Source organism: Somniosus microcephalus, chromosome 2 (genome assembly GCF_052327205.1).
Source record: "Somniosus microcephalus isolate GS21.2 chromosome 2, FLI_Smic_1.0, whole genome shotgun sequence".
NCBI classification, from domain to species: Eukaryota; Metazoa; Chordata; class Chondrichthyes; order Squaliformes; family Somniosidae; genus Somniosus; species Somniosus microcephalus.
The window spans coordinates 333971978-333985788 of NC_140988.1; the positions used below are offsets into that span (position 1 = coordinate 333971978).

General features: G+C 46.1%; 1 protein-coding gene across 5 annotated transcripts in view; it reads left to right on the top strand.

Annotated features, from left to right (window-relative positions):
• zbtb7c (zinc finger and BTB domain containing 7C) overlaps positions 1–13811 on the top strand; it is a 275904-nt gene that overhangs the window by 156662 nt on the left and 105431 nt on the right. The window contains exon 1 of one of the 5 annotated variants that reach the window (XM_085975130.1): positions 5975–6250. The exons of the other annotated variants lie outside the window; for them this stretch is intronic. Coding sequence (XP_085831256.1) covers positions 6177–6250 — 74 coding nt within the window. The 5' untranslated portion in view covers positions 5975–6176. Of the gene's footprint in view, positions 1–5974; positions 6251–13811 lie in introns of those variants that run through there. 5 annotated transcript variants of the gene reach the window in all.

Consider the following 13811-nt stretch of genomic DNA (forward strand, 5'->3'; position numbering starts at 1 on the left):
CCCATCTCCGCCGCTACCTCAGCTTATCTGCTGCTGAAACTCTCATCCACATTTTTGTTACCTCGTAACTCAACTATTCCAGTGCTCCCCTGGCCGGCCTCCGGTCTTCCACACTCCATAAACTCTGCTGCCCGTATTCTAACCTGCACCAAGTCCCACTCACCCATCACCCCTGTGCTCGCTGACATACATTGGCTCCCAGTCTACCAATGCCTCAATTTTAAAATGTTCATCCTTGTGTTTAAATCCCTCCCTGGCCTCACCCTCCCTTTCTTAGTAGCCTACTCCAGACCTACAACCCTCCAAGAACTCTGCACTATTGTGCACTCCCTTCACCCCACCATTGGCAGCATTGCCTTCAGCTGTTTAGGTCCCAAGCTCTGGAACTTCCTCTCTAAACAGTTCTATCTCTCCACCTCTCTCTCCTCCTTTAGGACCATCCTTGAAAGTTACCTCTTTGACCAAGCTTTTTGAGCACCTGTCCTCATATCTCCTTAATAACAACAGAAAATGCTGGAAAAACTCAGCAAGTCAGGCAACATCCGTGGAGAGAAATTTGAGTTGACGTTTCGGGTTTGACCCTTCTTGTCAAACCCGAAACGTCAACTCAAATTTCTCTCCACGGATGTTGCCTGACTTGCTGAGTTTTTCCAGCATTTTCTGTTGTTATTTCGGATTTCCAACATCTGCAGTATTTTGCTATCTCATATCTCCTTCTTTGGCTTGGTTTCAATTTTTGTCTTATTATGCTCCTGTGAAGGCATTGGAACATTTCCAACATTAAAGATGCTGTGGCCTATAAATTTGGCTGTGCTTTCCAGGCGCTAACGGGCCTACTAAGCCCCCAGTATTGCGGGCAGGAAACACACTCCAATTTCTGTCCAGAAATGCACTACCCACTATATTGGAAAAGGAAAATTTTTTATTGCGTAGTGCCTACACCTGAAACATGTGTTAGTCCCTTTGCATATGCAAACAAGGGGCCTAACGTGTGTTTGAGGCCCTGCTGCAAGATTGGTTTGCCCTGCTCAATAAAATCAAATGCTGGGACCGTCTGCTACCAAAACATAAGTTTTTAAAATTTACTTGCCTGAACATGGAGCCAACCTGGCTTCCGTTGCCTCCCTTCAACCTCTTCCCCCCCCATCCCCCCCGCCCCAGCAGCCACCATTTCTTCACCTCACTTACCTGCAACGCTAGCAGCGGTCCGATCTTCGTTTACTCTTTGCCAGTTTGCTGTTTGCCTTTGCCTCGGTCTTCAACATTTAGGCACAGGGATCCTACCCTGCACCCCCCACCAGCCCCCGCTGTGTGCCCATTATATAAATAATCAAGAACAGAACAAGATCAGCGAGCACAGGGGTGATGGGCGAACGGGACTTGGTGCGAGTTAGGACACGGGCAGCCGAGCTTTGGATGACCTCAAGTTTATGTAGGGTAGAATGTGGGAGGCCAGCCAGGAGTGCATTGGAATAGTCAAGTCTAGAGGTAACAACAACAACAACAAAGCTACTACACAAATCAAGAAAAGGTTGAGAGAGGAGAGCAAGAGGAGATCAAGGATCCCTTTCCTCTTTTAAGATGCTCCTTAAAACCTACCTCTTTGATCAAGCTTTTGGTCACCTGCCCTAATTTCTCCTTATGTGGCTCAGTGTCAAATTTTTTGTCTTATAATACTCCTGTGAAGTGCCTTGGGACGTTTTTACTCCATTAAAGGTGCTATATAAATACAATTTGTTGTTGTTGTTACCTCTAGACTTGACTATTCCAATGCACTCCTGGCTTGCCTCCCACATTCTACCCTACATAAACTTGAGGTCATCCAAAACTCTGCTGCCTGTCTCCTAACTCGCACCAAGTCCCGTTCACCCATCACCCCTGTGCTCGCTGATCTATATTGGCTCCCAGTTAAGCAATGCCTCGATTTCAAAATTCTCATCCTTGTTTTCAAATCCCTCCATGGCTTCACCCCTCCCTATCTCTGTAATATCCTCCAGCCCCACAACCCCCTGAGATATCTACGATCCTCTAATTCTGCCCTCTTGAACATCCCTGATTATAATTGCTCAACCATTGGTAGCCATGCCTTCTGTTGCCTAGGCAAGCCCTAAGCTCTGGGATTCCATGCCTAAACCTCTCTACCTCTCTTTCCTCCTTTAAGACGCTCCTTAAAACCTACCTCTTTGACCAAGCTTTTGGTCACCTGTCCTAATTTCTCCTTATGTGGCTCGGTGTTAAATTTTGTATCTTATAATACTCCTGTGAAGCGCCTTGGGATGTTTTACTATGTTAAAGGCACTACAGGAAAAGTTCTGATATCCGGCACCGACGGGACCGGCGTGATGCCGATCTATCAAAAGTTCCGGAGTGGTGAGCGGATTATCTACCCAGGCTGTTTTTAACTAAGAAAAATTTAAAAATCAAGAAATGTGCAATATACAGTAATTGGGTACTCACCTACAGAATGTTGTGTTAAATGGATGGTGAAAGATGCTTGATTAAGTACAGTACTGCCAGTTGATGGTAATCCATAACTCTTTAATAACTGAACAGTAAAACAAAACTTATAAACGACTTAATAGTAAAACAAAACTTATAAACGACTTAATAGTAAAACAAAACTTATAAACGACTTAACAGTAAAACAAAACTTATAAACGACTGTGCAGTGCACCAAAACTTAAACGACTGTACAGTACAGTATAAAGTACTGTACGGTGGTTGACTGTGCACTTATTCCAAGCCAACTGGTTCATCAGGATCATGTACTTCAACAGATTCTTCGGGCACTTCCAGTGCTCCAACTCTTTTGGAAGCTTTCTTAAACATGTCCCGGATGTCTGCTTGCTTAGTGGACTCTTGCCTTCTTTGTAGAAAGGTAGACTGCAGAATATGGAGCTGCATAACTTCTTGGGCAGAATAGCAAGAACGGCTTTCAGCAAATTTGATGAATGAAGCAAGATCTGCTGCAGCTTTAGCCCAAGAAATCTTGTTCACTTCAGAAATCTCATCGTCTTCATTTTCCATCACACTTTCCTTTTCTTTCCTTGGATTCAAAACATTCTCCATTATTTCATCATCACTTAGCAAATGCACAACAGCATTTCTACGGAAATGTTCCCTCACAGATGGAGCAAAAGTATGATGGAACCAATTTGAAAAGATTTCCTTATCCATCCAAGCATTTGCTTGAGCTTTGTACTCAACAGGTAAGTGCCTCACATTTTTAAATGCACGGGGATTTTTATACTTCCCAATGACGAGAAGTTTAACCCGGTGTGATCCAGCAGCGTTCGCACATGTTAGCACGGTTACACGATCTTTATTTTTCTTGTAACCTGAAGCATTAGCCTCACTAGCCCCAGCAAGTGTTGATTCTGGCAAACACCTCCAAAATAAGCCCGTTTCATCGGCATTGTATAGCTGTGCTGGTGACAAATCATGTTGCTGCACAATCCGATTGAAATAATCGCAGTATTCTTCTGCGGCGTCGTGATCAGCTGATTTCTTCTCCCCGCAAACATCGAGTCATCGTATCCCATGCCGTGCCTTGAAGCACGATAGCCATCCATCAGAGAAAGCACACTTGTCAGTGAGCTCCATCTTTGCATAAAAATCCTTCGCTTTTGATATTAGCATGGGTCCGGAAATCGGAACACCCTCTGAACGCTTCAGAGCAAACCACTCATAAAGCACGGTATCCAGCTCTTCAAGCTTAGGCTTACGAAGCGTGCGCCGTTTCTCTACACTTTTAGATGTCTCCGAGCTTGCATAAAACTTGAGCAGCTTATCCTTCTGCGCTTTGATGTCGTACATTGTTGACGAACCGATTTTGAATTCTTTCATAATGTGTATACGCTTCGCTCCCATTTCTAGTCGTTTGCATATATCAATTTTCTGCTTTAAAGTTAACACCACTCTCTTCCTTTTGGTTGGATCAACTTTTGGGATTTCCATAATGCAGTCCAATGAGTTGCAGCAGCGTTGGAGACGCACAGTACTGTACTGGAACCCCAAAAAATGGCGGATCAGAAGAGGCTACCGGCAGCGTGGGAGACACACAGTACTGTACTGGAACCCCGAAAAATGGCGGATCAGAAGAGGCTACCGGCAGCGTGGGAGACACACAGTACTGTACTGGAACCCCGAAAAATGGCAGATCAGAGGAGGCTACCGGCAGCATGGGAGACACACAGTACTGTACTGGAACCCCGAAAAATGGCGGATCAGAAGAGGCTACCGGCAGCGTGGGAGACACACAGTACTGTACTGGAACCCCGAAAAATGGCGGATCAGAAGAGGCTACCGGCAGCGTGGGAGACACACAGTACTGTACTGGAACCCAAAAAATGGCGGATCAGAAGAGGCTACCGGCAGCGTGGGAGACACACAGTACTGTACTGGAACCCCGAAAAATGGCAGATCAGAGGAGGCTACCGGCAGCATGGGAGGCACACAGTACTGTACTGGAACCCCGAAAAATGGCGGATCAGAAGAGGCTACCGGCAGCGTGGGAGACACACAGTACTGTACTGGAACCCCGAAAAATGGCGGATCAGAAGAGGCTACCGGCAGCGTGGGAGACACACACTACTGTACTGGAACCCAAAAAATGGCGGATCAGAAGAGGCTACCGGCAGCGTGGGAGACACACAGTACTGTACTGGAACCCAACAAATGGCGGATCAGAAGAGGCTACCGGCAGCGTGGGAGGGTGAGACTCCTGATGCAGGGTTTCTGAGGTGTTCCGAGTTCTGCTGGCGCCAAGAGGCCGAGTAGTGGCAGTTTGTAGAACTACCCCCACTGACGAACTCGGCAACCGTTGGAGACTCGGACTCGGAACCAGCAACATTGCCGGTTACTCAGGCGCTGTTTTCGGGGGATGAATTCTGCCGGTAAAGCGAGGTTTCCGGACATACAACCTCCGGTTAAACCAAAGTTTCCTGTATATAAATACAAGTTGTTGTTGATTCTGAAACTGGCAGTCAAGTCAGAATCCCAATATCAATTTTAGAAAGTTCAGTACAGGATTCAAAAAGCTAAACTTTAAAGAATGTTAATACAAAAGCAAAATACTACAGATGCTGGAAATCTGAAATAAAAACAAAATGCTGGAAATACTCAGCAGGTCAGGCAGCATCTGTGGAGAGAGAAACAGAGTTAATGTTTTAGGTTGATGACCTTTCATCAGAACTGGAAAAAGTTAGAGATGTAACAGATTTTAAGAAAAGATACAAATGGAAATCCCAGCGGAGAGAAGAGCAGAATTTCTTCAAGGTGGGCATTCCCAGAAGAGAAGTGGCAGTGAATTAAACACTAATACAGAAGTAAAATAATGCAGATGCTGGAAATCTGAAATAAAAACAGAAAATGCTGGAAACACTCTGCTGAGTATTTCCAACATTTTCTGTTTTTATTTCAGAGAATGTTGGTGCATGAACAACCTGCTACAAGGTTATTTTTTTTGTTGTCTCATATTGTCCCCTGCTGTCTGGACTTCATGCTGCGGTGCAGATAAACAGGCACCTTCTTTGCTCATGTGGCCGTTGCTTATATGTGACCCTCATGTGTGAACCATAATCTTCAGGTGTGATCTGGAGAAAGGCAGAGGAATTGGAATTAAAAAGATAAAGAGCAGCCGTCGCCAATAAAATGATTGTCGCAAAGGACTGGTTGCTCTGCTCCTGTTTTTATGTCAACAATGAATGTCAGCAATGTGTTCAACTGTGGGAACATCACGAGCAAATCTGATCCTATCCTCACAAGCCATCTACACGTGTGCACGTTTCAACAACAGTCACTGGATAGTGAACAGGAGTAGATACCCAGGCTGATTTTTTTTCTTCTCTAACAAGTGGGTACTGATACCAATTGTTGTTCCTCAACTGCCATCTCAGATAAGATCACCCAACCAGAGACCGAACCTGAGACCTTCTTTAACTGTGGGGGGCTCAGTAGCACAGATGATGCAATTACCCTCTGAGCCATGGGGGAAGCTTTTAGCATTTTTTGTGAACATACCAGAATATAATATTTACTAAATGCACTGAATTACAATACAAACAGAAAGCTAATAATGCACTAATCTTTATGCCCTTTATTTTCATTTGACAGCCTGTCCAATTTGGACATCTTGGATCTTTTCAGTAGTACCTTACTGGAATGTTAACTGTCCAATGCCAATATTGGTACGTCCCTCCTCACAAGCTGGTATCTATCCAAAGCTGCAGAACAGACTCTGGCTACAAAGGTAGGAAGCCTAATGCAGTTTGGACATCCCCGTAAGTGGGAATTCCAAAATTGATGAAATGGCACCATTGGGCAAGTGGGGATAAGTTGAGACAGATGTTCTAACCGTATCGCCATCCAATTGCGGTCCTGCAGATCTATACAGATTATTGTGACGTTTGGGTCTCAGCCCCGCGTTTGTCTTATTCCCAGTCCTCCTTAAGTGCTGACATTAATCTTGCAGCACCGAAGACTTGGAAATGGTAACTCCATATTCCTAGTATTGCGGAGGAAGATTTATGTTTATCTTGTTTCTCTTATGTCTTCCAATGTTTCTGCTGGCACATAATGAAGTGAATTTTAATTTTAATTCATACTTGGTTTTGTATCTGAAAAAATGAACTAATCATGTTTAACGAGTAAAAGAATCACCTTGATAGCACTGCAGAGTAAGGTAACAAAATATCTGAATGTCCAACTAACTGGCAAATTTAGTAATCTGTACTTGGGTAGTCGACTTGGGGCACCCATTTCTGGTGGGTCTTGAGATTTCTAAGTTTTATGCTTGATTTTTGGTGCCACACTCAATTTAGTTTTTCAATTGATAATCTAGTATATTGTGGATTTATTCCAAATATATGTTGAAAGTAGAACTCCATAAGGAGTTATAGGAGCTAAGAAATATAACAATACAGTATTTATAATCAGTCCAAAGAGAAATGAGCATGGTAGTGAGTGATGAAAGAAAATGCTATGTGACATGACAGTTTGGTGTGTTGGGGTGGGAAGTCTGAAAGGACTCACTAATACTTGCCCTTGTCCGTGCCTGTAATAGTTCAAAATCAGTCGTTAAATAACAAAAGGAGTGGTGGTACAGCATTTTGAAAGAAAGAACTTGTATTTGTATAGCGCCTTTCACATCCTCAGGCCATCTCAAAGCACTCATCAGGCAATTACTTCTGAAGTGTAGGCAGTGTTGTTATGTAGGCAACTGCGGCGGTGAATTTGCACACAGCAAGATCCGAAAACAGCAATGACAAAAAAAAAGAAAAAACTTGCATTTATATAATACCTTTAAGATCCTCAGGACATCCCAAACTGTTTCACAGCCAATGAATTACTTTTGAAGGGTAGTTACTATTGTAATGTAGGCAAACTCGGCAGACAATTTATGCACAGTAAGATTTCCCAGATAGCAATAAGCAGGTAATCTGTTTTTGGTGGAGTTGCTTGAGATGCCAAAGCACTGGGAGATCTTCTCTGCTCTTCTTTGAATAGTGCCATGGGATCTGTTACACCCACCTAAGAGTGCAGATGGGGCCGTGGTTTAACGTTTCATCTGAAAGAGAGTGCAGCACTCACATAGTACTGCAATAAAGTATCATCAACAACAACAACTTGTAATATATAGTACCTTTAACGTAGCAAAACATCCCAAGGCGCTGCACAGGAGTATTATAAGACAAAAAATTTGAGACCGAGTCACATAAGGATAAATTAGGGCAGGTGACCAAAAGCTTGGTCAAAGAGGTAGGTTTTAAGGAGCGTCTTAAAGGCGGAGAGGTTTAGGCAGGAAATTCCAGAGCTTAGGGCCTAGGCAACAGAAGGCATGGCCACCCATGGTTGAGCGATTATAATCAGGGATGCTCAAGAGGGCAGAATCAGAAGAGCGCAGACATTTCGGGGGTTGTGGGGCTGAAGGAGATTACAGAGATATGGAGGGGTGAGGCCATGGAGGGATTTGAAAACAAGGATGAGAATTTTGAAATCGAGGCGCTGCTTAACTGAGAGCCAATGTAGGTCAACAAGCACAGGAGTGATGGGCGAACGGGACTTGGTGCGAGTTAGGACACAGGCAGCCGTACTTTGGATGACTTCAAGTTTATGTAGGGTAGAATGTGGGAGGCCAGCCAGGAGTGCGTTAGAATAGTCAAGTCTAGAGGTAACAAAGGCATGGATGAGGGTTTCAGCAGCGGATGAGCTGAGGCAACAGCGGAGACGGGCGATGTTACGGATGTGAAAATAGGCGGTCTTTGTTATGCTGCAGATATGTGGTCGGAAGCTAATTTCAGGGTCAAATATGACACCAAGGTTGCGAACAGAGTGGTTCAGCATCAGACAGATGTTAGGGAGAGGGATGGAGTCGGTGGCTAGGGAACGGAGTTTGTGGCGGGGACCGAAAACAATGGCTTCGGTCTTCCCAATATTTAATTGGAGAAAATTTTTGCTCATCCAGAATTGTATGTCGGACAAGCAGTCTAACAATTTAGAGACTGTGGAAAGGTCGAGAGAAGTGGTAGTGAGGTAGAGCTAGGTGTCGTCAGCGTACATGTGGAAACTGACGCTGTGTTTTTGGATGATGTCGCCGAGAGGCAGCATGTAGATGAGAAATAGGAGGGGGCCAAGGATAGATCCTTGGGGGACACCAGAGGTAACGATGCAGGAGCGGGAAGAGAAGCTGTTGCAAGTGATTCTCTGGCTACGATTAGATAGATAAGAATGGAACCAGGTGAGTGCAGTCCCACCCAGCTGGACGACAGTGGAGAGACATTGGAGAAGGATGGAATGGTCAACCATGTCAAAGGCTGCAGACAAGTCAAGAAGGACGAGGAAGGATAGTTTACCTTTGTCACAGTCACAAAGGATGTAATTTGTGACTTTGATGAGAGCTGTTTCAGTACTGTGGCAAGGGCGGAAACCTGATTGGAGGGATTCAAACATGGAATTGCGGGAAAGATGGGCATGGATTTGGGAGGCGACAACCCGTTCAAAGACTTTGGAGAGGAAAGGGAGGTTAGAGATGGGGTGGTAGTTTGCAAGGACAGAGGGATCAAGGGTTGTTTTTTTGAGGAGAGGGGTGATGACGGCAGATTTGAGGAAGAGGGGGACAGTACCTGAGGAGAGAACCGTTAACAATGTCAGCTAACATGGGAGCCAGAAAAGGAAATTGGGTGGTCAGCAGTTTGGTGGGAATAGGGTCGAGGGAGCAGGAGGTGGGTCTCATGGACAAGATGAGCGCAGAGAGGTCATGAGGGGAGATTGGCGAGAAACTGGAGAAAGATGTGAGTTCAGGGCTAGGGCAGGGGGGAACCTTAGAGGAGGTTTGGCCCGGTGGGCTAGGGGAATGAAGGGAAGTGGCAGAGGCAACTGAACGGATGGTCTCAATCTTAGAGACAAAGAAGTCCATGAGCTCCTCACACTTGTTATCGGAGGTGAGGGTGGAGGAGACAAGGGAGAGGGGTTTAAGAAGGCGGTTAGCAGTAGAGAATAGGAGCCGGGGTTTATCTTTACATTCAAGAATGATTCTGGAATAGTGAGCAATTTTGGCAGACGAGAGCAGGACCCGATAATGCTTTATGTGGTCCAGCCAGATCTGGTGGTGAATGGCTAAACCAGTTGTCCGCCATATCCATTCAAGTCTGTGTCCCTTGGACTTATGGGAGCGAAGATGAGAGCCATACCAGGGGGAACGTCCATGGTGAGTGAGGGTAATTGTTTTAGTAGGGACTAGGGCATCAAAGGTGGTGGTGAGGATGTGGTTGAGCAGAAATGTCATGGTGAATGGAGGGCCAAAGGCTGGACAGTTGGGATTTCATAAGTGCAGTTGTGGACACTGAAGGAAGTAGGGTTGGGGGTGGGGGGGGGGCGGTGGAAGGGGGGATGTGGATGGAGAGCGATATGAGGAAATGGTCAGAGATGGCCTTATCTGCGATTGACACGATGGGAATAGCGAGGCCACAAGAGATGGCAAGGTCGAGGGGGTGGCCGTGAATATGGGTTGGGGAGTTTACATGGAGGAGAGATTAAGGGAGGATAGGAGGCTAGTGAACTCAGAGGAGAGAGAGCATGATGAATTGAGATGGAGTTTGAAATCACTGAGGATGAGAAGTCGTTCGGTGCAGAGGCCGAGGGAGGAGAGCAGTGAAGATATCTCGGTCATAACATTTTTATGGTACTTGGGCGGGCGGTAGAGAACAAGAATTTTAAATGAGGTGAGCGGGGTGGAATAAGGTGAGATGCTCAAAGGAGGAGAAATTGCCGGAGGAGTAGGGGGACAGACCAAGGTGTGATTTGATGATGAGAGCCACACCGCCACCACGGCAGTCTGAGCGGGGCAAGTGGTGGAAGGTATAGCCAGGTGGGGAGGCTTCATATAAGGGTAAGGTGTCATCACCCCTCAACCAAGTTTCCGTCAGGGCCATGATGTCGATGCAGTCATCCATGATAAGCTTATGGATGGCAAGGACCTTGTTCGCAAGTTAACGGACATTCTGGAGGGAGATGCGGAGAGGGTCGGTGATGGCTGCCTAGATGACACGTTTTAATCTCTGGAGTGTAATTTCATTTTATGACCTTCTGGCTCAGCGATGAGATACTACAAGTGAGCCAAGCAGCCACTATTATACTGCAATGCAAATAGCGTGATATATTTTCATGTCTTTGGTCCATCATTTGGCAAATTCCCAACCTCTGGAGTGCTGCAATGCAAAGGTGCCAAATGGAGGCCAAATGCTTCTCCAAAGGAAGAGAGGAAAATTTGGAGGAAGAGTAATCCATGCCACTCTTGCATACCAAGCGCAGAGTAAGGTGATGTTGCTGCTAAATTGCACTGGTTTCAGTGCAGTAATGGTAGAGATCTGGGAAAAGGCCACCTGCAAATGGTGCTGGAGACAATTAATGGGGAGAAAATAATTTTAAGAGAGAGAGTCTTATGCTCAAAAAAATTACAACTAAAAAGAGAGCAGGAAAAGCCACTGTGTGTAATTAACATAGCGTAATATGGTTATGGTAGACCGATCCTGACCTGTCTGGTTTACGTGATATTGTTTGTAGCTGGAGAAATCAGATAGGGAGATATTCTACGTTTAAAAATCTTGTGCGCTGTTTCCTAAGTGCCTTCCTAACTCAGCACTGTCTTCATGCTGTTTCTCTGAGAGTCTCCCTTACTCAGTATTCTCTCCCAGGTGTTTCTGCATGTGCCTCTCCAACTTGATGCTCTTACAGACTGCTACTTTGGCAGGTTGTCAAAAACCATTAGACATGCACAGATTGGGAAAAAATGTGTTACTGTATTTGTTTTGTGTAGGTATGGTTTGTTAAGTTTGCTCGATTATCCAGACAAACTATGTGCAATATAAGTGAAATGACCTGTGCCAAATCTCATTTTGGTAGCTATATTATTTGTAAAATTGAGGTAAATGCCATTCTATTGGTACTATGGCAGATGTCTTTTACAATGTTTTTTTTATTGCAGAAACATAAATTTTGTCTTTTTTATGTTGCATACCCTGCATAACTTTAGTAGAATGTTTTGAAGGAGGCCAACACTATCATAGAATCATAGAATGATAAAGCGCAGAAGGAGACCATTCAGCCCATTGTGACTTTGCTGGCTCTTTGGTAGAGCTATCCAATTAATCCCACTCCCCTGCTCTTTCTCCATAGCCCTGTATTTTTTTCGCTTCAAATATTTATCCAAGTCCCTTTTGAATGTTGCTATTGAACCTGCTTCCACCATGTTTTCAGGCAGTGCATTCCAGATCACAACAACTTGTAGTTTAAAAAAAGGTTGCGTTTATTTCCAACGCCAGATTTTTGATTGGTTACCTTGGAGGACAAGACCTGATTTCTGATTGGCCCCCTTAGAGGACAAGACACACCCAGTAGTTTATCTGGATTGTGTAATTAGATCCTGCCTGCCTATGTAATCAGTTACTTTGCAAAGTGTAATTCGAGCCATTCTGACTGCCAGGCTCCAGACAGAACAGAGCTCATACAGAACAGACAGGGCTCGCCCTCGCAGACTGAGACCTTCTCCCAACCCCCAGGCAAGTTCCTGCACCGCCACCACCCCCCCCCCCACCCCCCACGCCGCCCAACAACAAGTTCCTAACCTTCCTCCCACTCCCTGAATTTCTAACCTTTTCCCTCCCAACATGTTCCTGACTTTCTCCCCCTACCCATGTTCGTGACCTCCGCGCCCCCCCTCCCCACCCCATGTTCCTGACCGTCTCCCACCGAGTTCCTGACCTTCTCCCCCCGCCCAAGTTCCTGACCTCCTTCCTCCACCGCCCCCGGGTTCTTGAGCTTCTTCCACACACACCCCGCCACCCCCCGCCTCCTGGGTTCCTGACCTCTTCCCCCCAACAAGTTCTTGACCATCCCCCTCACACCGCACCCCCCCCAATAAATGGGGCATTGTGGGAGCCAGACAGCCAGACAGAGTGAATACACACGCTGAAGATGGGCTGCTGAATTTTTAGTGTTTTTAGTGTTTAAAGTGGGGGAAAAAAAGGTTCATTTCAAGTTTAAAAAGGTTTTAAAGTTAAATTTAGTTCGAGTTAAGTTAGTTTAGTTTGTTTAGTTAAGTTTAAGTTTAGTTTAGTCTAGATTAAGTAAGGAAGGAAAAGACCACCAAAGAGACCACCAAAGGAAAAAAAACCAGAGGAAATTAGAAAAAAAAAGCCAAAGAAAAAAAGAAATAAGGGAAAAAAAAAAATATACAAACCAAAGAACAGCGGCCGCACGGGGCCACAGCAGCAGCAGAAGCGAGGTGACTCGGCCGCATCGGGAACCGAGGCGCGAAGGCCGCACGGAGACGCAGCGGCAGCCGGAGCGAGGTGACTCGGGGAGCCCGAGCGGCGAACGAGACACGGCCCGATCGGCGGCCGCAGTCCAGCACCCGAGCGACAGCCGCAGTCCAGCACCCGAGCGACGACCGCAGTCCAGCACCCGAACGGCGAACGAGGCACAGCCCGAGCGGCGGCTGGGCTAGAAAGCCCGGGAAAGGCCCGAGGAGCCAGGCCCAGAGACCTCTGAGGAGAAGGGGAGCAACCAGAAGGCTTCCAGAAGCAAACCAAGACTGTGAGTACAGGGCCCAGGGAGGGAGACTGAAGCCAGGGAAAGGCCCGAGGAGCCAGGCCGAGACAGAGGCACAGAGACCTCTGAGGGGGAGGGGAACAGCCCGAAGGCACCGGGAAACAGCGGCTCACAGACCCAGACCTGAGAAGGGTGAACCCAGAAGCCGAGGCCCAGGGACCACGGGGTCGGAGAGGGGGACCGGGAAAGTTCGCGAACAGGGAGAGGGAAACACCAAACCCGGGGCCCCAGAAAAGCTTATTCTAAGATCAACAATACTTTACCAAAAATGAGCGAATCAGAAGATCCACAACAGCCCCGCTTCCAGATTCCCCCCAACACCGCAAAAAAAGCTATAAAAGCGATCAAGCATGAGCAGATGAGAGAAAAACCAGAAACACTTTTTGCTGACTGTTACAACAATGGGACAAAAAGTAACCTCATTTTCTACTCAGATCAGCCAGTGGCTTGGATCACAGCAATAAAATCACACTATACCAATGTTAAGCTAGAAAATACCGCAAATGGGTCCATAATGAAAATTAACACACCAGGAGACAGTTCAACTACGACGGTCAACGCGTACAATACCGGAACAATATTAGTGCAAGGCAACCTCGACAAATTTGCAACGGCCTTCAGGACACTGAAAAAATTAACTAAGGGGGGAAGGAACAGCCCCAGAGTGGCCCGCACTCCCCCCAACATTGACAACTTACCAGGAG